This window comes from Coregonus clupeaformis, chromosome 19 (genome assembly GCF_020615455.1).
Source record: "Coregonus clupeaformis isolate EN_2021a chromosome 19, ASM2061545v1, whole genome shotgun sequence".
Lineage (NCBI taxonomy): Eukaryota > Metazoa > Chordata > Actinopteri > Salmoniformes > Salmonidae > Coregonus > Coregonus clupeaformis.
In genome coordinates this window covers 33,262,681-33,283,321 of record NC_059210.1, presented here as the reverse complement: position 1 = coordinate 33,283,321, position 20,641 = coordinate 33,262,681, and the positions used below count along the sequence as shown (strand labels likewise).

The window sequence follows — 20,641 nt, the reverse complement described above, 5'->3', positions numbered from 1 at the left end:
AGGTTAGAGAGGCAGCAGCCACGCGGTGTGAGGCGTTTGTGTAGCCTGTGCGGAGAGGAGAGAACAGGGATAGGCAGAGGCATAGTTGACAGGCTGTAGCAGATGGCTACAATAATGCAGAGGAGATCGGAATGAAATGAACTAAACATCTGGGAAAGGAGAGAGCAGGGCCTCCCTCACCAAAAAAATATAACTCTCCCAACTTCCACCTCAGAAACTATAATTGTTTCACTGAACCACCCGAATAAAACTCTCCCAACTTCCACTTTAGAAATTAGAATTGTTGTAAACTACAGCGGTTCAATGTTTCAAGGAATAGACTCAACTTACTTTATTCAGCTAACTAACTAGTAGCCTAAACCTATCAAAGTTACTGTACATTGAGTTGGGTGAATGGAATATGAATGACAGTCATCCAGTATGCAGTAATAGAAATAAGGCCATGCTCATTAAAAATAAGATCCTCCTCTCTCATCTTAAATGGCACCGACCTCCACTGGGCTACAATCCATAAGAATCCATGCTAAATCCATGCCCAGTTGACTACTTTGACTACTTTTAAATGGCGGAAGCATGGTGGAAGCCCTCAATGGCGCTGACCATGCTAAAACTGCGTTTTGGCCACTATAGAGGCCTCTATCATTCTCTATTTTTATACCTCAATTGTCCGGAAAGTGACTGTTGTCTTTAAAACAGCAGGGCTGCGTTCAGGATGCACGAAATATAGCCAACGTTTAATTGAATGGAAATTGTTTCAAACAAGTTGCTCAGACGCAATTGGGTATAATGTTACTACTAACATGTACTGCTACACAGCTTCAGGTCACACCAAAATCAGTGGTCGCATACCGCAACACCTACCAAACGGAAAAAAGCATACCTAGAAGATTAAGAAGAGTTTGTGGAAGTGTGTCATTTGGTATGTACCGTTGCAAAATGCAGCACAATGTTAAACCAACTGAACGCATCCCGGCAGCCGTAGCTCATCATATATGTCGTAATTATTTGAGGCGGCCGGAAATAGTTTATGTTTTTGAAGGAAAGAGGAGTGTTCCGAATCTTTGGTTCAGTTATCTAATGTTCTTTCTTCATTCTATGCACTGTTAGCTTTCGTATTTTTACAGAGTTGTACCCTGCTAATTTAGTGGAACGATGTCGGTTGGACCTCCCAACCGATCTTCTACCGGTTGGCCACGCCGTGGACTCAACCAGATCGAAATGAGCCCGCTGTCCAAACCTCTCACGCTGGAGAGAACCATCAATTTGTACGTGGCTAGCTATAGCTATGAAGTGCAATTGTACCTGTTATTTAACAGGCTAACAAACTAGTTACATTTAATTGTAAGTGTTGGGTTTCTAGTTAGTGTTTCTGAATGTGATGCAGTAACGTTAAAAAACAGGGCAACTACCACACACACACAGTACTCTTGCATGTTGCACACAAACATTTCCCATTTGTGGAGTAAAGCCTAATACGGAACCCAAAATTACGTAGCTAGCTGCATAAACTCTTATCAATGTGTTGACAAATTTAGCTGTTTTAATGTTATGGTGATTGCCCCTCACAGATATCCCCTTACAAATTACACGTTTGGTACAAAGGAACCTCTTTACGAGAAGGACAGCTCTGTGGGGGCTCGATTTGAGCGGATGCGCGAGGAGTTCGAAAAGATAGGCATAAGGAGGGCAGTGGAGGGGGTTCTGATCGTGCACGAGCACAGGCTACCACACGTTCTACTACTGCAGTTGGGGACAACCTTCTTCAAACTGTGAGTTGGTTTCTCATCCTACCTCTGCAGAATTAATGTTGCTTTACATTTTAGTAATTTAGCAGACGCTCTTATCCAGCGCGACATACAGTTAGTGAGTGCATACATTTTCATGCATGGTACCAGTTGCTGTTCTGCTGGCAAACCACTGACTTAGGCCTAATGTGTAAGCATTTTACAATGAAAATGTTGACACTTCTAACTGACAGGAGCATAGATTAAAATGTCAATAAAAAGTGATCAAGCTGTGTTTCTGAAACTGAATTGTCTTGTGTGTGTGTGCGCAGTCCTGGTGGAGAGTTGAATGCAGGTGAGGATGAAGTGGAAGGACTGAAGCGATTGATGACAGAGGTAGGCTACATGGTCTTTGTTCAGCTTGATTGTATCATGGAATTAGCACAGTCCAGTAAGGACAAAACCAAAAAGTTTTGAAACATGACCTGATCAACTGGAACAGTTGGCTAATTGACATCAAAACCATTCCATTTACTTTGGTGGAAAACTGGGAGTGGCATAGAGGTTGGAAACAATTTGTCAGCTCTGACAGGATGAACTGGGCTTATCACTAACCACGTTTCCATCCAACCATTTCATGCGGATGAATTACCTGACGCATTAAAAAAATCACGACTGTGCTGATGGAAACATTAAATGCCGGTACAATTGTATAAATGCTGAAAATTTGTTCGTTCGACATGGTGGGATCTTTTTGTGTCTGTATAATTAAATATGCAAGAAATGGCGGTGGAAACACCTTTATGCGCAAATATTGATATACACTGAACAAATATATAAACGCAATATGTAACGTGTTGGTCCCATGTTTCATGAGCTGAAATAAAAGATTCCATCCACACAAAAAGCTTATTTCTCTAAAATGTTGTGCACAAATTAGTTTACATCCCTTTTAGTGAGCATTTCTCATTTGCCAAGATAATCCATCCACCTGACAGGTGTGGCATATCAAGAAGCTGATTAAACGGCATAATCATTACAGAGGTGCACCTTGTGCTGGGGACAATAAAAGGCCACTCTAAAATGTGCAGTTTTGTCACACAACACAATGCCACAGATGTTTCAAGTTTTGAGGGAGCATGCAATTGGCATGCTGACTGCAGGAATGTCCACCAGAGCTGTTGCCAGAGAGTTTAACGTTAGTTTCTCTACCATAACCCGCTTTCGACGTCTTAGAGAATTTGGCAGTACGTCCAACCGGCCTCACAACCGCAGACCACGTGTAATCACGCCAGCCCAGGACCTCCACATCCGGCTTCTTCACCTTTGGGATCGTCTGAGACCAGCCACCTGGACAGCTGATGAAACTGTGGGTTTGCACAACTGAAGGATTTCTGCACAAACTGTCAGAAACCGTCTCAGGGAAGCTCGTCTGTGCTTTTTGTCCTCACCTGGGTTTTGACCTGACTGCAATTCAGCGTCGTAGCCAACTTCAGTGGGCAAATGCTCACCTTCGATGGCCACTGGGACGCTGGAGAAGTGTGTTCTTCACGGATGAATCCTGGTTTCAACTGTATCGGGCAGAAGGCAGACAGAGTGTATGGCGTTGTGTGGGCGAGCGGTTTGCTGATGTCAATGTTGTGAACAGAGTGCCCCATGGTGGCGGTGGGGTTATGGTATGGGCAGGCATAAGCTACGGACAACGAACAGAATAGCATTTTATCGATGGCAATTTGAATGTACAGATATACTGTGACGAGATCCTGAGGCCCATTGTCGTGCCATTCATCCGCTGCCATCACCTAATATTTCAGCATGATAATGCAAGGCCCCAAGGATGTCGCAAGGATCTGTACACAATTCCTGGAAGCTGAAAATTTCCCAGATTTTCCATGGCCTGCATACTCAACAGACATGTCACCCATTGAGCATGTTTGGGATGCTCTGAATTGACGTGTACTACACCGTGTTCCAGTTCCCGCCTATACACAGCAACTTCGCACAGCAATTGAAGATGAGTGGGACAACATTCCAAAGGCCACAAACAACAGCCTGATCAACTCTATGCGAAGGAGATGTCGTGCTGCATTAGGCAAATAATGGTCACACCAGATATACTTTTTTTAAATCCACGCCCCTGCGACCAAGAGATGCATATCTGTATTCCCAGTCATGTGAAATCCATAGATTAGGGCCTAATGAATTTATTTCAAATGAATGATTTCCTTATGAATTGTAACTCAGTAAAAATTTTGAAATTGTTGTGTTTATATATACATATATATATCGAAGTAAACTTGGAGTCAAGCGATGATATGTGAGGTCCTTCCACTACGACTCAGGAAAGCATGCGGTTTATTAGGCTACAGATGAAATAAGTTATGAACTTCACAGGGTGGTGAATATGCAAGGTGATGAGCTTGATGCTTCTTTCCAATAAATATCGAGGGTCTTATTCTGGTGACATGATGATCGATGCTTGGCTACCGTTTGACAAATACAAACAATATCGCACTTATCCATAATAATCTCATAATGTAGGTAATGTAAATGTAGGTAGCCTACCGGCACTGTAACAGCGAGCTGTTGGATATAGCGCATGTGCCAAGACCAGAGTGGGCACATCTGCTATATAACGCAACAGTTTTTGTGACAAAACCATCAGTAGAGTTGAAAATGCGATGGAAACCCATTTAACTTGTATTTTTCATTCAGCACGTGATTTTAACGGTAAAGGTAATTTTTATGTGAACTACATCATTACGCACAGGCTTTTACCCACAAAAAGTCAGTTTGATGGAAACACACACTGGTGGGGGAAAATGCGCATAATGTTTTATTCACATTTTAGAATATTCGCATGACAATCTGTTGCAAATTAGAAGGAAACTTAGCACAATAAAACCACTTTGCCATCACATTCTAGGTAAAAGGGTTGAACTTAGCCCTTCTGAATGGTAACACATTAACAAGAAATTGCAGAGTAAAACCACTAGTGATGGAGAAGCTGATTATTTCAGTTTCATTTTAGCTGGTTAACCATATGACTAGCCAGACTGCCTGTCTTCTGGAGAATTCTGTGGTGGCAAACACTCATGCATAGTCATAGAAACCGATACTTGATATTACGCCTCAATCACACCGACAGCGTCATTGCATTTTGGTACACCAGAAGTATACTGAACAAAAATATAAACGCAACATGTAAAGTGTTGGTCTCTTGTTTCATGAGCTGAAATAAAAGATCACAGAAATTGTCCATATGCACAAAAAGCTTATTTCTCTCATTTTGTGCACAAATTTGTTTACATCCCTGTTCGTGAGCATTTCTCTTTTGCCAAGGTAATCCATCCTCCTGAAAGGTGTGCCATATCAAGAAGTTGATTAAACAGCATGATCATTACACAGGTGCAACTTGTGCTGGGGACAATTAAAGGCCACTCTAAAATGTGCAGTTCTGTTACACAACACAATACCCCAGATGTCTCAAGTTTTGAGGGAGCGTGCAGTTGGCATGCTGACTGCAGGAATGTCCACCAGAGCTGTTGCCAGATAATTGAATGTTAATTTCTCTACCATAAGCCGCCTCCAACGCCATTTAATTGAATTTGGCAGTACGTCCAACCAGCCTCACAGCCGCAGACCATGTGTAACCACACCAGCCCAGGACCTCCACATCCGGCTTATTCACCTGCGGGATCATCTGAGACTAGCCACCCGGACAGCTGATGAAACTGAGGAGTATTTCTGTCTGTAATATCTTATAGCCCTTCTACAAGCTAATATCTCAAGTGCTGTACGCAGCCTAAAACCCAAAAGAGTAATGCGGTGTGAGCACGTAATAAAGCACGTGTAATAAAGCCCTTTTGTGGGGAAAAACTCATCCTGATTGGCTGGGCCTGGTTCGGCAGTGGGTGCAGCCATGGGTGGGCCTGGGAGGGCATAGGCCCACCCACTTGGGAGCCAGGCCCTCCCATGGCTGCACCCCTGCCCAGTCATGTGAAATCCATAGATTAGGGCCTAATGAAATTATTTAAATTGACTGATTTCCTTATATGAACTGTAACTCAGTAAAATCGTTGCATGTTGCATTTATATTTTTGTTCAGTATACATTCATTTCCAATGGAACGCTGCGTTTGCCTTGCAGAATTGCGTTGCAGTGCGTTCTGTGTGGTGCATATGTTGGATTTATCGAACGTATTCATCAAATTGTTTGTGTAGACGGCTTGACCGAAATGGTAGCAGAAGGTGAAGGTTGAACTTTTGTTGCACACATGTCCAGATGATGCTGCGTACCATTTTGCGCAATGACGCTGTTGGTGTGATCGAGTGGTTAGTTTTAACATGTTTGTGTTCTTCTCATGTCCGTTACCAGATCCTGGGTCATCAGGATGGGGTGAAGCAGGACTGGGAGATTGATGACTCTATTGGAAACTGGTGGAGACCCAACTTTGAGCCCCCACAGGTGGGTGTGCTGTCCTTCCTGTCCTCTTACTCTAATGGTGACTCAGAGGAGTCACCTGACCTGTCCCAGGTCTCTTGGTTTCCATAGCCGTTCACACTTATGCTGGCCTTTTGAATTTGAATGTATCGATGTCATGAGAATCCATTAAGTTGTATGTGTTTTTCTGTTTTATCTACAGTACCCCTACATCCCAGCACACATTACCAAACCCAAGGAGCACAAGAAGCTGTTCCTTGTTCAGTTGCAGGAAAAAGGTAAGTTGATCAGCCTGTAATGTTTGACTGTGACATAGTTCATATCGATTGATTGATGTTGATGGCTGTGGTTATAACCTGTACGTAACAGTTAAGCAGATGATCTCATGTTGGTGTGTAGTTATTATGTTTATATACTCTGCAGTGTGTCTGTGAGTGGGTGTGGATATTGACCTGTTGTCTGTCTCCCAGCACTGTTTGCAGTGCCCAAGAACTATAAGCTGGTGGCTGCCCCTCTGTTTGAGCTGTATGACAATGCGCCAGGCTACGGGCCAATCATATCCAGTCTCCCACAGCTTCTGAGCAGGTAAGGTACTCCTGTATATTCACCATAATATGAAATACTGTACTTCATAAGACAAAATTCAATTCAGTAAACTTGAAGATGGACAGACATGTGCATTGTTTATAGATTATTTGGTATATTCACAATACAAACTTTATTTTTCTTGCAGGTTCAACTTAATTTACAATTAAGTCCCTACAACCTGAGTGTGGTGAGCAGGGACTGTCTCTGTGAGTTCAGTCTGGGCAGAGGAAAAGGGGCAAGCTGGATTTCACTACACCTACCTTTAAACAGAGTACCCAGTAGTACTACACATTTGAATATTGATCTGTATAGAAAATAAGATGATGTTATTAATCTTTTTCTGTCAACTTTTTTATGCTTACAGAACTATAACTTTGTGACATGAAACATTTTTGTATTCACACAAAAGTTGAATTTGTATGTTTGTGTAGATGTGTTAAGAAAATAAAACCGTGTGTTTTTAGTCGTTGTAACATACTTTCTTGTCATTGTCTTTCTTTACTTTTTAATGAATTACCAAGGAGTTCTTTTATTTTCAATTAAAGATGGCTTTAAAACATGAAACTAAGAAACATTTTTCTTTAATATACTGATCAGATTGTCATATTGCTGTTTCAATACCAGTGATAGCGTAGCTATTACACCAGTCTAAACAAATTACAGAAGTTTGTCTATTCCAAATTATCACCATATGGCTATTCAATAGTGATGTATAGAATGTTAATTTGTCAATTAAGCATATTGTTCATATGGCAACTTTCATCTTAGTGGCCATAAATGACTGCATGTCTAGACTTATATTGAATGCAAGACTTGTACTGCCAGTGCATCATTTGTGCCAACAACTTACACAACAGTTGTGGTCATTGGTTTTAACATCTCCAATGAGTAGTCAACCTTAATTCATGATGCTGGTAATGGGTCATATGCTGAGAAAGAATGGTAGAAGTAAAAATAAAATGAATGGTGCCAAGGTTTTGAATTTGGTCATATTGATGGTGGCCAGAGAGTTAGGTGGGCATGGATATATATACAGTATCTAATATGTCTCAGGTGCTGGCCCTACAAGATAGCATTGTAAAAATTGAATAGCCTACACACTGCTCAAGACAAGGTTAAAACGGAACTAGCTATAACTGTCCAGTATATTCAGAGCATTGGGAATGGAGTAGAGCAGAGCTTCTAACCTCCAGGATCACAGCTTTGTCAGGCAACTACTGACCATAATATCAATAAGCAAGCAAAATGGATAGACAATGTCCACAGATTGTTTATTTTCTACAAAACATTTTTAGTATGAGGACAGTTTCCTTCCCTGTAATCTATCTACCACTGTTGCCCTCAAATATGCATCTTCTTTACAAATGCTAAATTATATAAAATGCTTCAGGTGATACACAATGTATAGAATATTTTTGAAAAGGTGCCAAGTAGGCTAACATTTGGTTGGTGAACCAAGTGCGTGTGGGGGGAGGAGTAGATGTCGTCATACTCATTCAAAACATGAACCAAATTATTTTCCTGAGCTACTACTTCTGTTTCTTTTCACTCTGCTGTGGAATACTAACACAAAGCCATTTCACCATGCAGCCGACCAACTTTTCTTCCTCCTCCACCTTTGATGGGAACCTTACTTCCAACTGTACCACCATCTTGGACTGCAACCTCACCTCCAACCATACCTCCAGGGACTATAATGTTCTAGCCCCTTGCTTGATTCTGGGGCTGTGCTACCTAGTGGGACTACCTTGCAATATAGCAGTGATCATCACCATTGCTAAAAAAATCAAGCACGGGAAGCTGAAGGAGAACGAGAGCTTCTCTCTGAAGTTGATCCTGAGCCTAGCTGTCTCAGACATTTTGTCCCTCAGCACCATCCCTCTGGTCATCTATGTACTGACCTATGAATGGACCCTTGGTCCTTGGATGTGTGGCCTCTCCACCTATGGCCTGTACTGCTGTTTGTATGGCAGTGCTCTGAATGTCACCTTGATAGGTGTGCACCGGCACTGCATTGTGAAGGATAAGACTAGAAACACAGTGAGCAATACTTCCAAGGAGCTACACCTCAAGAAGCGACATAATAAGATGCTGGTGGGCCTCTGGGTACTGGTGTGTGTCCTCGCCTTCCCCATCATCTTCACTCGAGGGGTTGAGCTCAAGAGGGGACGGCTGAGGTGCCAAAGGAGTACAAGGTCGAATTGGGAGAAAGTGTCAGTTCTTCTGATGGAGACTATTTTTGGGTTTGTCATCCCTTTCTCCATCCTGGCCACATGTTACTTTTGTTTCCAGAAGAGGTTTGAAGTGAATAAGACCAAGCCAGTGGGCACAGAAGAGGAATGCTCAATACATCAAAAGGCTGTCTCAAGGCATCGGACAATGACAAATCTAGTGACCAGCATTTTAGTGACCTTCTTTATATTCTGGATGCCTGTAAATATCATCAATGTGGTAGATATTGCAACTACTTTAGTCAGAACGTCTCATCCGGGGGACTACGACAACATTAAATCCTTTAGGTGGATGGTTGGGGATATTGCCAAGGCTCTGGTCTTAATCAACAGCTGTTTGAACCCCTTCTTGTATGCCTTTGTGTATGAAAGGCAAAACAGAATTAAGCCACAGAATCAGAATCAAACCAACCCCATGAATGCAACTTCGCGTCTGGGTTCCAATACAACTTGTCAGATTAGTGTGAGCACTGCAGTATCTTTGTGTGGGGCCAACACAGTGGTGTAGTGCAATCAGGCAGGTGATAAAACAAGTACTTGTTTGCATTTTGGTTGTAACATTGACATTACTTTGAACTTTCAGTGGACACACCCATGAGTGTCTTTCAGAACCCCTCCTAAAACCCCACCTGTTTAGTTTATGTTGTTTTCAGTGACTCTTTGTTACTTCCCCTTTCTGTTTGAGCGACAATTTTTGGTTTTCTTGCTGGGGAACGTAACATATGTTATAAATGAATGTTTTTATTACTAACCAATAATTATCTTATGATTAGAAGAATGTAAGGATACATTTTGTGGTTTCTTTTAAAATACTTAGCTACATCATTGTGTTTTACACAAGCCACAGACGCGTACAAAGCTCTCCCTCGCCCTCCATTTGGCAAATCTGACCATAACTCTATCCACCTGATTCCTGCTTATAAGCAAAAACTAAAGCAGGAAGCACCAGTGACTCGGTTAATAAGGAAGAGGTAAGATGACGCAGATGCTAAGCTCCAGGACTGTTTTGCTAGCACAGACTGGAATATGTTCCGGGATTCTTCCGATAGCATTGAGGAGTACACCACATCAGTCACTGGCTTCATCAATAAGTGCATCGATGACGTCGTCCCCACAGTGACCGTACATACCCCAACCAGAAGCCATGGATTACAGGCAACATCCGCACTGAGCTACAGGGTACAGCTGCCGCTTTCAAGGAGCGGGACTCTAACCCGGACGCTTATAAGAAATCCCGCTATGCCCTCCGAAGATCCATCAAATAGGCAAAGAGTCAATACAGGACTAAGATTGAATCGTACTACACCGGCTCTGACGCTCGTCGGATGTGGCAGGGCTTGAAAACTATTACAGACTACAAAGGGAAGCACAGCGGCGAGCTGCTCAGTGACACAAGCCTACCAGACGAGCTAAATCACTTCTATGCTCGCTTCGAGGCAAGCAACACTGAAGCATGCATGAGATAATCAGCTGTTCCGGATGACTATGTGATCACGCTCTCGATGTGAGTAAGACTTTTAAGCAGGTCAACATTCACAAGGCTACAGGGCCAGATGGATTACCAGGACGTGTACTCTGAGCATGCGCTGACCAATTGGCAAGTGTCTTCACTGACATTTTCAACATGTCCCTGACTGAGTCGGTAATACCAACCTGTTTCAAGCAGACCACCATAGTCCCTGTGTCCAAGAACACTAAGATAACCTGCCAGGCACGACTCCAACACCATCATTAAGTTTGCAGACGACACAACAGTGGTAGGCCTGATCACCGACAACGATGAGACAGCCTATAGGGAGGAGGTCAGAGACCTGGCCGTATGGAGCCAGGATAACAACCTCTCCCTCAGCGTGATCAAGACAAAGGAGATGATTGTGGACTACAGGGGAAAAAAATAGGACTGAACACGCCCCCATTCTCATCGACGGGGCTGTAGTGGAACAGGTTGAGAGCTTCAAGTTCCTTGGTGTCCACATCACCAACAAACTATCATGGTCCAAACACACCAAGACAGTTGTGAAGAGGGCACAATAAAGCCTATTCCCCCTCAGGAGACTGAAAAGATTTGGCATGGGTCCTCAGATCCTCAAAAAGTTCTACAGCTGCATCATCGAGAGCATCCTGACTGGTTGCATCACCGCCTGGTATGGCAACTGCTCGGCCTCTGACCGCAAGGCACTACAGAGGGTAGTGCGTACGGCCCAGTACATCACTGGGGCCAGCTTCCTGCCATCCAGGACCTCTATACCAGGCGGTGTCAGAGGAAGGCCCTAAAAATTATCAAAGACTCCAGCCACCCTAGTCATAGACTGTTCTCTCTGCTACCGCACAGCAAGCGGTACCGGAGCGCCAAGTCTAGGTCAAAAAATCTTCTTAACAGCTTCTACCCCCAAGCCATAAGACTCCTGAACAGCTAATCATGGCTACCCGGACTATTTGCAGTGTTATTTTATTTCACTGCTGCTCTTTAATTATTATTTTTGTAGTTTTTTTACTTAGCTATTTTTTACCTAACATTTGTAATTGTTTTGTTATTTTCTTAAAAACTGCATTGTTGGTTAATGGCTTGTAAGTAAGCATTTCACTGTAATGTCTACACCTGTTGTATTCGGCACGTGTGGCAAATACAATTTGATTTGATTTGAAACCAGAATCCGAATGAATCAAAGTTGAATAGTGGATGATCCTAATTTCTCTGCATGCCCTCTCCTTAAGTCTGTTTCTGTGCTCAAAGCATGTTTGATTTGTCTATATTTATTTGATGGGTAGTATTTTGTGATCGCTTGTCAAATGTACAGTGTGGTTTGTCTGTGACATTTATAGCTCTCTGTCTCTCAAAAGCTTGAGCTTCACAGTTTCCATTGAAACACCAAATCTTCACCGCTGTCAGTCAGCAACACTTGGTGGTTAAAAAATATTCAGAGCAAAACGTTACAATTCTGTGTGGTATAAAATAGGCCTCCTGTATATTTCACAATGTGAATGTCTTATCTTTTCATTACAACTCATTGATTTGCTGAATTAAATGTTTGACGCTAAATTGGTATCAGGTACCTGATTATGAATTGACCAAATAACTGTTTTTATATGAAGAAAAAAAAAACATATCAAGGCTTTGAATAAAGTGCATATTATAATATTGTATCCTCTGTCCTTTCTAACTGTGTAGAGAAACAATCCACCTTTGTAGCATCTTTGTTTTATGTTTTAATTAATGATGGATGTAATTATCATTGAACAATGCTGCTGCATTGTGCAGTTATTTGATTTATTTTATGGTGAAAGGAATTGCTAATAAAACATTGCCTATGGTGGCTTGACCTACTGTACATGTAGAAGAAGTAAACAGCTATTTGTTTGTTATACATTTGCCTTTTGTGGTATGGCCTGTTGTTTTATCTGATGATTTCATTTGCATACAAAGTGTGTGTGTGTGCGAAATTATGCCCACCTTCCTTTGCACTAGCTGTGGCTATACTCAATAATCTCTCAAGATACAGTAACATTGATAAAGTCAGTGTGTTAAGAATAATCAGGCAGGGTCGCAGCTGTGTAATAATAGACTGAAATTCATAAGGCCACATGAAGATAAAACACAACTAAACACTGCCATCAAGTGGCTTCATAGTAGAATGGATTCATGGTTAATATTGCTGCATCGGTATAGACCAGGGGTCTTCAACCTTTTCTTTCCCTGTGACCCCCTCCCAGGCAAACCGGCGAACCAGGGACCCCCATCATACGTTAACAAAGACATTTCTCCACGTCTTGTCTCATCATCTGGTGAATGATAATGGCAAGGAGAAGTAATCAACATTTTAAAATTAATACATTTGGTAGATAGTTTGTCATTATTTTGACCTCCCTACATAATAATTGGAAGAGGAATTATAAACTCTAACAAAGCCTATTAGCTAGAAAGGTAACTCCAAACATATGTTCACTAAGAGCAGCTGTTTAGCTGGTTAAATAAAGGTTAGCCATGTGTTGGCAAAAATGTACAGTGGGGGAAAAAAGTATTTAGTCAGCCACCAATTGTGCAAGTTCTCCCACTTAAAAAGATGAGAGAGGCCTGTAATTTTCATCAAAGGTACACGTAAACTATGACAGACAAAATGAGATTTTTTTTCTCCAGAAAATCACATTGTAGGATTTTTTATGAATTTATTTGCAAATTATGGTGGAAAATAAGTATTTGGTCAATAACAAAAGTTTCTCAATACTTTGTTATATACCCTTTGTGGGCAATGACACAGGTCAAACGTTTTCTGTAAGTCTTCACAAGGTTTTCACACACTGTTGCTGGTATTTTGGCCCATTCCTCCATGCAGATCTCCTCTAGAGCAGTGATGTTTTGGGGCTGTCGCTGGGCACCACGGACTTTCAACTCCCTCCAAAGATTTTCTATGGGGTTGAGATCTGGAGACTGGCTAGGCCACTCCAGGACCTTGAAATGCTTCTTACGAAGCCACTCCTTCATTGCCCGGGCGGTGTGTTTGGGATCATTGTCATGCTGAAAGACCCAGCCACGTTCCATCTTCAATGCCCTTGCTGATGGAAGGAGGTTTTCACTCAAAATCTCACGATACATGGCCCCATTCATTCTTTCCTTTACACGGATCAGTCGTCCTGGTCCCTTTGCAGAAAAACAGCCCCAAAGCATGATGTTTCCACCCCCATGCTTCACAGTAGGTATGGTGTTCTTTGGATGCATCTCAGCATTCTTTGTCCTCCAAACACGACGAGTTGAGTTTTTACCAAAAAGTTCTATTTTGGTTTCATCTGACCATATGGCATTCTCCCAATCCTCTTCTGGATCATCCAAATGCACTCTAGCAAACTTCAGACGGGCCTGGACATGTACTGGCTTAAGCAGGGGGACACGTCTGGCACTGCAGGATTTGAGTCCCTGACGGCGTAGTGTGTTACTGATGGTAGGCATTGTTACTTTGGTCCCAGCTCTCTGCAGGTCATTCACTAGGTCCCCCCGTGTGGTTCTGGGATTTTTGCTCACTGTTCTTGTGATCATTTTGACACCACGGGGTGAGATCTTGCGTGGAGCCCCAGATCGAGGGAGATTATCAGTGGTCTTGTATGTCTTCCATTTCCTAATAATTGCTCCCACAGTTGATTTCTTCAAACCAAGCTGCTTACCTATTGCAGATTCAGTCTTCCCAGCCTGGTGCAGGTCTACAATTTTGTTTCTGGTGTCCTTTGACAGCTCCATGGTCTTGGCCATAGTGGAGTTTGAAGTGTGACTGTTTGAGGTTGTGGACAGGTGTCTTTTATACTGATAACAAGTTCAAACAGGTGCCATTAATACAGGTAACGAGTGGAGGACAGAGGAGCCTCTTAAAGAAGATGTTACAGGTCTGTGAGAGCCAGAAATCTTGCTTGTTTGTAGGTGACCAAATACTTATTTTCCACCATAATTTGCAAATAAATTCATAAAAAATCCTACAATGTGATTTTCTGGAAAACATTTTCTCATTTTGTCTGTCATAGTTGACGTGTACCTATGATGTAAATTACAGGCCTCTCTCATCTTTTTAAGTGGGAGAACTTGCACAATTGGTGGCTGACTAAATGCTTTTTCCCCCCACTGTATGTACAAGTCAAGAAAGCTTACCAGCAGCCAGCAGCACTTGCTGCACTGGTAGCCTATGCACAGGTGCTTTTTCAAAGCCTATGTCAGATACTTCAGTGAGTGTAATTAGCTCCAATGAGTGTAATTTGCTCTTTTCTATTGTAGGTATGTATTCTCTTGTTACTAGCGATATTCATAATAAAGAAATCCCCCTATGGGGCCCCAGACTCCCGTTTGAATACCCCTGGTATAGACTCATCATACCCCTAAGTGTGAAATTAACAGGTATTTTTGTTAAGCGTTAAGAGCTGGACTGTATCTGTCAAACCATAAGCATGAGTTATGATCCTTATGCGAGTAGCAGAGATTCAGTTCCATTAGAGCAGGGGTTCTTAAACTATAAGGGTGGGTTGCACCAACATGGATTAACTCTTAAACTGGGTTAAATCAAGGTTTATCTATTAATCTTGTTGCACCAAATGTTAAACCTAGGTTTTAAATTAATCCTAGTTAAATTAAATACTTCCTCTAATCTAAGTTTAGTTTTCACTTTAAACCTAGATTAATTTTAAGCCTGTTGCTCAATTAAAAAAGAAAATGAACATAAATTTAGATTGGAGATTAATTCTAACCTGCCATGGGATCCACCCATGACAGCAGAATCTTTGACAATAGTCGTCTGTGTGCAATGCTGGAAAGAGTGGCATATGAAGGCCACCTAATAGGTGGCAATGGATATGCCTGTCGTGGGTACCTTATGACTCCTCTTTTAAACCCCCAGACACTTGAAAAGAGAGAATACAACACCTCTCATATCCTGGAAAGAGGTCTCATAGAGAGTTTTTGGAGTGAGGAAAAAAAGATTCCCGTGCCTAAAGGAGGGGCTCCACACGAAGATGGGCACTACACTGACAATCATTATTGCAGTGGCAGTTCTGTATAACTTTGGCAAGAGACAAGGAGACGAGCTACCTGAGGAGACTGAGGAGGACCTACCTGAGGAGAATGCAGAAGATGGCCAGGTGCAACATGCTGCCAATGCAATTGGGAATGCTGTGAGGAGAACCTTGATTGAGAACCATTTTGCAGCCTAAGGTGTATATAATGTAACATTGGTAACATGTAAAAAGCAATATTATATTTTGATCGACACATACAATTCCTAATTAGGCTATCTGTATTCAAATGTATTATTTAGACTTTGTTATTCTCAGTACCATACAGGGTGGAACTGGAAGCACCATAACACACGAGTGGGGACAAGACTGGAGGACACCAAATTGCTTGGGAAAGCATTGTTTTAATAAATAATTGCTTAAATAAATAAAAATATCAGCATTATTTACACAGTGGGCATTTGTTTCCCTGAAGGAATTTCTGTTTCTGAATTTGCAGTAGCTCTTTTTGTAAATTCAGGATCTCAATCTGCAGTAGATTTCTCTCTCTCCAGCTCCAAAACATCAATATGAGCTTGGTTCATGTCCGTTCTGGGGCGTTTGCTTGGCCTGTCTGGTGTTTTTGCTGCTGGTGCAAGATCCAGGCACTGCTGTTTCTCCACGGCACAGGGTGTCAGCTCAACTAAAGGAAAGGGGAAAAAAATGACTCATTATTAGTAGGCTATTTACGTACAACAATTGAATTGGGGCTTATGATATGCCCAGCCTTGGTACGAATGATGATGTTATGCAACATACTGTAATGGGCCTGATAACGGTAACATTGTAGTGAAGTAGCATTAACGTTCGTTTTAACGTGCATTATAGTCATTTATATTTACCAGTTATTTATGCTTACTAAATATTGGTGGGTCGAGTTGTCCGTAGTCATCATAGGGGTTAAGGAGACCTCTTCATCACGAGGTTCCCCATATCCGGGGTACTCCTCCCGCAATCTCAAACAATGGCATAGTACGGTTTTTAAACATGTGTGAATACCTGAATGTTATACACTACTGGAACGAGAAGCGTCTCAACTGTGAATCTAGCTAAACTGTTGTTGCCCAAATGAAATAATATTCAGACTCCAAGCAAATATATAAGCATATAGCAAAACCAGTACTGTATTTTGAAACCGTGCATGCCCGTATATTCGTAGACAGATAACGTATTGTAATGACCCAGCTGGGTCATAAAGTAAAAGAGAGACGGGCACCAGGTGTACAGGCAGAACACAAGTTTATTCCTGAATGGGCTATTGTTCAGGCCACAGCCCACGCCGCTAAACCTCGAACGTACACAAATATAACATGTCAAGTCAAGGGTCCCGAACAGAAGAGAGAGAGATGAGACCGTAACCCCTATTTAAGCATTCCAAAACCCTGCGGGATTACCCATCATACCCCCCCCAACCTTTCCATCTGTCCTGGCATATTTAACCCCTGCTAGCACCCATGAGAACGATAACACACCCACAAACACAGAACACAATACCGGGTCGTTACAGTATTTTTCTCAACCTATCTACACAAACGATACACCATTCAAAAGCTGCTACCTCACAGATTCCAACAGTGATAGCCGTGTTCCTCTATGACCAACACTCACTAAACTATTAATCAAAGAACGTCAATAACAAACGTCCATTTTTTTTATCACAACAACAAACTGCGTCTTACCTTTGTTGTTTCTGTTACCAAAAGTAGTGTCTGATCGAATAAAACCACTTGAAAAAATACTCTATGGCAGGGTTCTTCAATTCCGGTCCTGGAGGGCCGAAACACCTCTGTTTTTCATCCTCTCCTTCTAATCAGGGGCTAATTCAGACCTGGGACACCAGGTGAGTGCAATTAACTACCAGGTAGAAATAAAAAACAGAAGTGTTTCGGCCCTCCAGGACCGGAATTGAAGAACCCTGCTCTATGGTCTCTCTCTCATTCCGAGTCGATTTCAATGAGTTTCCATCGTTTTACATGGCCAACAATGTGTTTGAAGATGAAGTCAGTAGTTTGGTTCAATCACAACAGGCACTGTTTTGTCGCCATCTTCTGGATATATGATGCAATCCCCGTGGTTTGTCTTTGTGCTCATTTAATTCTACTGATACAGAGCTTTCGATAGAGGGGTCACATGTCAAAATCGACCAACCGGTTGTTGAAATATCCAAGTGCGCGCCTCATTGTCTCATATTAGTTGACTTGCTGCGTTACGCACGGTTACACAGAGCGCACAACAACACTAGAATTTCGGAGGGAAAACGCAAAGTTTATTCAAATATGTCAGGCTCTAGTAACAAATATACAGTTACAGAGGCGTTATTAATTGTAACAGATGAAAGTTGGACTCCATGTATCCCCATTGACTCTGTGGGAAATTATTCTCTTATATTTTAGATGTGCTGTTAGCTTAATAAGAAAGCATTAATGATTAAACATAATATGTTTTTGGCTGTACTGATATAGACTGTTTAACATAACAAGCTGTGATTCATGTGAGGAGCTGTTAGGGAGTAGGGGGAGATAAGGCTTGTGTCTCACACAGACACAAACACTGCCTTTTTGTTAGAACGCTCAAGGACATGTGTACTGCAAAAGTGCTGACTTGGACAAGTTGCAAAACAACGAACACCTGGCAACAGTGAAACGCCAAGGGGCTGGGACCAGCCTGTGCGCCAACGATAGGCTGAGTAAGTCTAAACCACGCTCAGTCTCTACTCTGATAGGCCAGCAGGGAGCAGGAACTATCTCTGTCAGAGTATGTAAAGAAGAACTCATAACAATGGACCAGTTCTCTGACTGCCCTGTGTGGTATTTCAGTGGACCCGTATATACGAACATCATATTTACCATTCTAGTGTTTTGCATTAATTAAAATACTAGTCTATTTTAGAAAACGTGTATTGACCTCTTTTTGTTCCAATACCAGATTTGAATTGACGCAACTTATCAACTCTGAATCAGATGATGAGGACCTGCTTAGACTGGACGAACCAGACCCTAACGACGAGAACTAAGGTTATCGAGTCCGGCCCTACTCAAGCATCAGAAGAGTATGTAATCCCATTGTTATTTATTACTTCTAATACTACTATTACTAATGTATTGTATGAGTACAAAACATACATTCTAAAATATCTATTTGAGTAACTGAAGCTCAACGTAAGTTAGCGCTAGTTTAGCTTAGAGGCCCACGCGCAAATTTACTTACAATAGAATGCTATGTGTATTATTTCTTGTCACTGACTTATCACTTTAGTCAACATTCTCATAGTTCTAACTATTTATTTTATATATCTGACTGTTTTGAGTCAGATTTGTCAATGAATGAATACAAGTGTGTTTTAGTCATGATTTTCTTTTCTCTTTTGTCTCGTTTGTACAGTGAAGATGATTATAGGGGTATGAGCCACAGCCAGAGCATCTGCCTCCTCAGCCACAGCTTCCCCTTCCTCAGGCAGAGCCTCCTCTTCCTCAGCCTGGCCACTTGTCTAGACAACGCACTTCTGCTTCCCTCCTCGGCCACGGTCTTCATCGGACACCGAGTCCCCTGTAAAGAGCCCTCAACCCAAAAGAAAAGGAAAAGCTTTCTCAAAGTCAGCGCATCCAAGTCAGCGTGGTGGAGGTAGGCTTGCCACTCCAAGAGTCGGGGAGGAAGAAGAAGATAGGTGGCATAATAGAGAAGAGAAAAAAGGGTCTACATTTTGTGTGACAACCCACCCAAGGACACCATATCATTGTTTATAGTTTTGGGATGTGTGTAATTTTTGTTTTTAAATTTGTTGTTTATAGTTCCTAATAAATCTGCTCAGTTTGAAGTCAAACTTTCCCATTGTATGGTTTATTTTAATGGGAACACGTATAGAGGTCTGGGAGAACATGGGAAACAACATCAAAACAGTTGTATTTTGATGGAATGTACACATATAGTGATATGTTAGTGAAATTAAATGCCTTTTGCTGTCTGGTACCTGATAAAAGTGAAATGGCACTGATGGTGCCCAAATCTACCCAAATGTCTCCATTTGGTAATCCGCCTAAACATACTTCAACTAAAACCCCTACAATTTTGGTTTACTTTACTTTATTGGCATCAAACTTCACATAAGTACTCATCAGATATTGGGCTATGGTCCCATAGTGTTTAGGGGCTGCAGCTGCATAAGTCCAATAAATTATTCCCTATAAAACCTGAAGTTACTTTCAGGCGGAATCAAAACCTCCCAATTTATGCTGTGTTCTAGCTTCATGTACTCTGACACAGTAATACCCACATTAATTATTTCACTTCAAGATACATCTCACGTGTTACCTTTCTTTTGCTACCAAGATTATGTTGATAGCCCTTGTCGTTTTGGAGATATTTTCGAGGCAGGCACTTTAGCCAGTCTAAGGCACTGCATCGCAGTGCTAGCTGTGCCACTAGAGATCCTGGTTCGAAACCAGGCTCTGTCATAGCCTGCCGCGACCGGGAGACCCATGGGGCGGCGCACAATTGGCCCAGCGTCGTCCAGGGTAGGGGAGGAAATGGCCGGCAGGGATGTAGCTCAGTTGGTAGAGCATGGTGTTTTGCAACGCCTGGGTTGTGGGTTCGATTCCCACGGGGGGTTCGATTCCTAACTGTAAGTCGCTCTGGATAAGAGCGTCTGCTAAATGACTAAAATGTAATGTAAAATGTAGGTTAAGGAGACGGGCAAACTGCTGGGGAATCATCTCGCATATCTTCAGGGAGAAAGGATCAATTCCCTTGGACTGAGGCCCCCCTCTGGTCTGAAATAGCCCCTGCCTCTCCTCTGCCGCATCATTTTTGGCTTTCGCTTTTAAATTTTTCCAGCACGCCTTCATCCGATTTGGGTCCCTCTTCTCTTTAATCCATGTCGATCCATTAAATCTGTCGCGTAAAATGGCCCAGGTGTCTTCCTTCTTTTTGACAGTCTTTTTATTCTCCAGTACGTTACTAAATTCCTCCATCAGCTCCGACAATAGGTTTTTTTAATTAGCGGAGAAATTTGAACTTCTTTGACCTGCCATGATCAGGTGGCTAGCAGACAAATAATAAATGACTAAATAACGTTAAGTAATGACAATAATAAATTATATTTTATGCCACCTAGCTTGGTTTATAAACTAGCTAGCT

At 42.0% G+C, this 20,641-nt stretch overlaps 1 protein-coding gene across 1 annotated transcript; it reads left to right on the top strand.

The window, feature by feature from the left end:
* Positions 1-989: 989 nt before the first annotated feature.
* Positions 990-7,232, top strand: LOC121531335 (cleavage and polyadenylation specificity factor subunit 5). Its single transcript, XM_041836570.2, has 7 exons — positions 990-1,265; positions 1,569-1,769; positions 2,057-2,120; positions 6,102-6,191; positions 6,370-6,445; positions 6,638-6,752; positions 6,901-7,232. Exons 1-7 carry the CDS (start codon positions 1,153-1,155, stop codon positions 6,920-6,922), a joined length of 681 nt encoding a protein of 226 aa, XP_041692504.1. The 5' UTR covers positions 990-1,152; the 3' UTR covers positions 6,923-7,232.
* Positions 7,233-20,641: the final 13,409 nt, after the last annotated feature.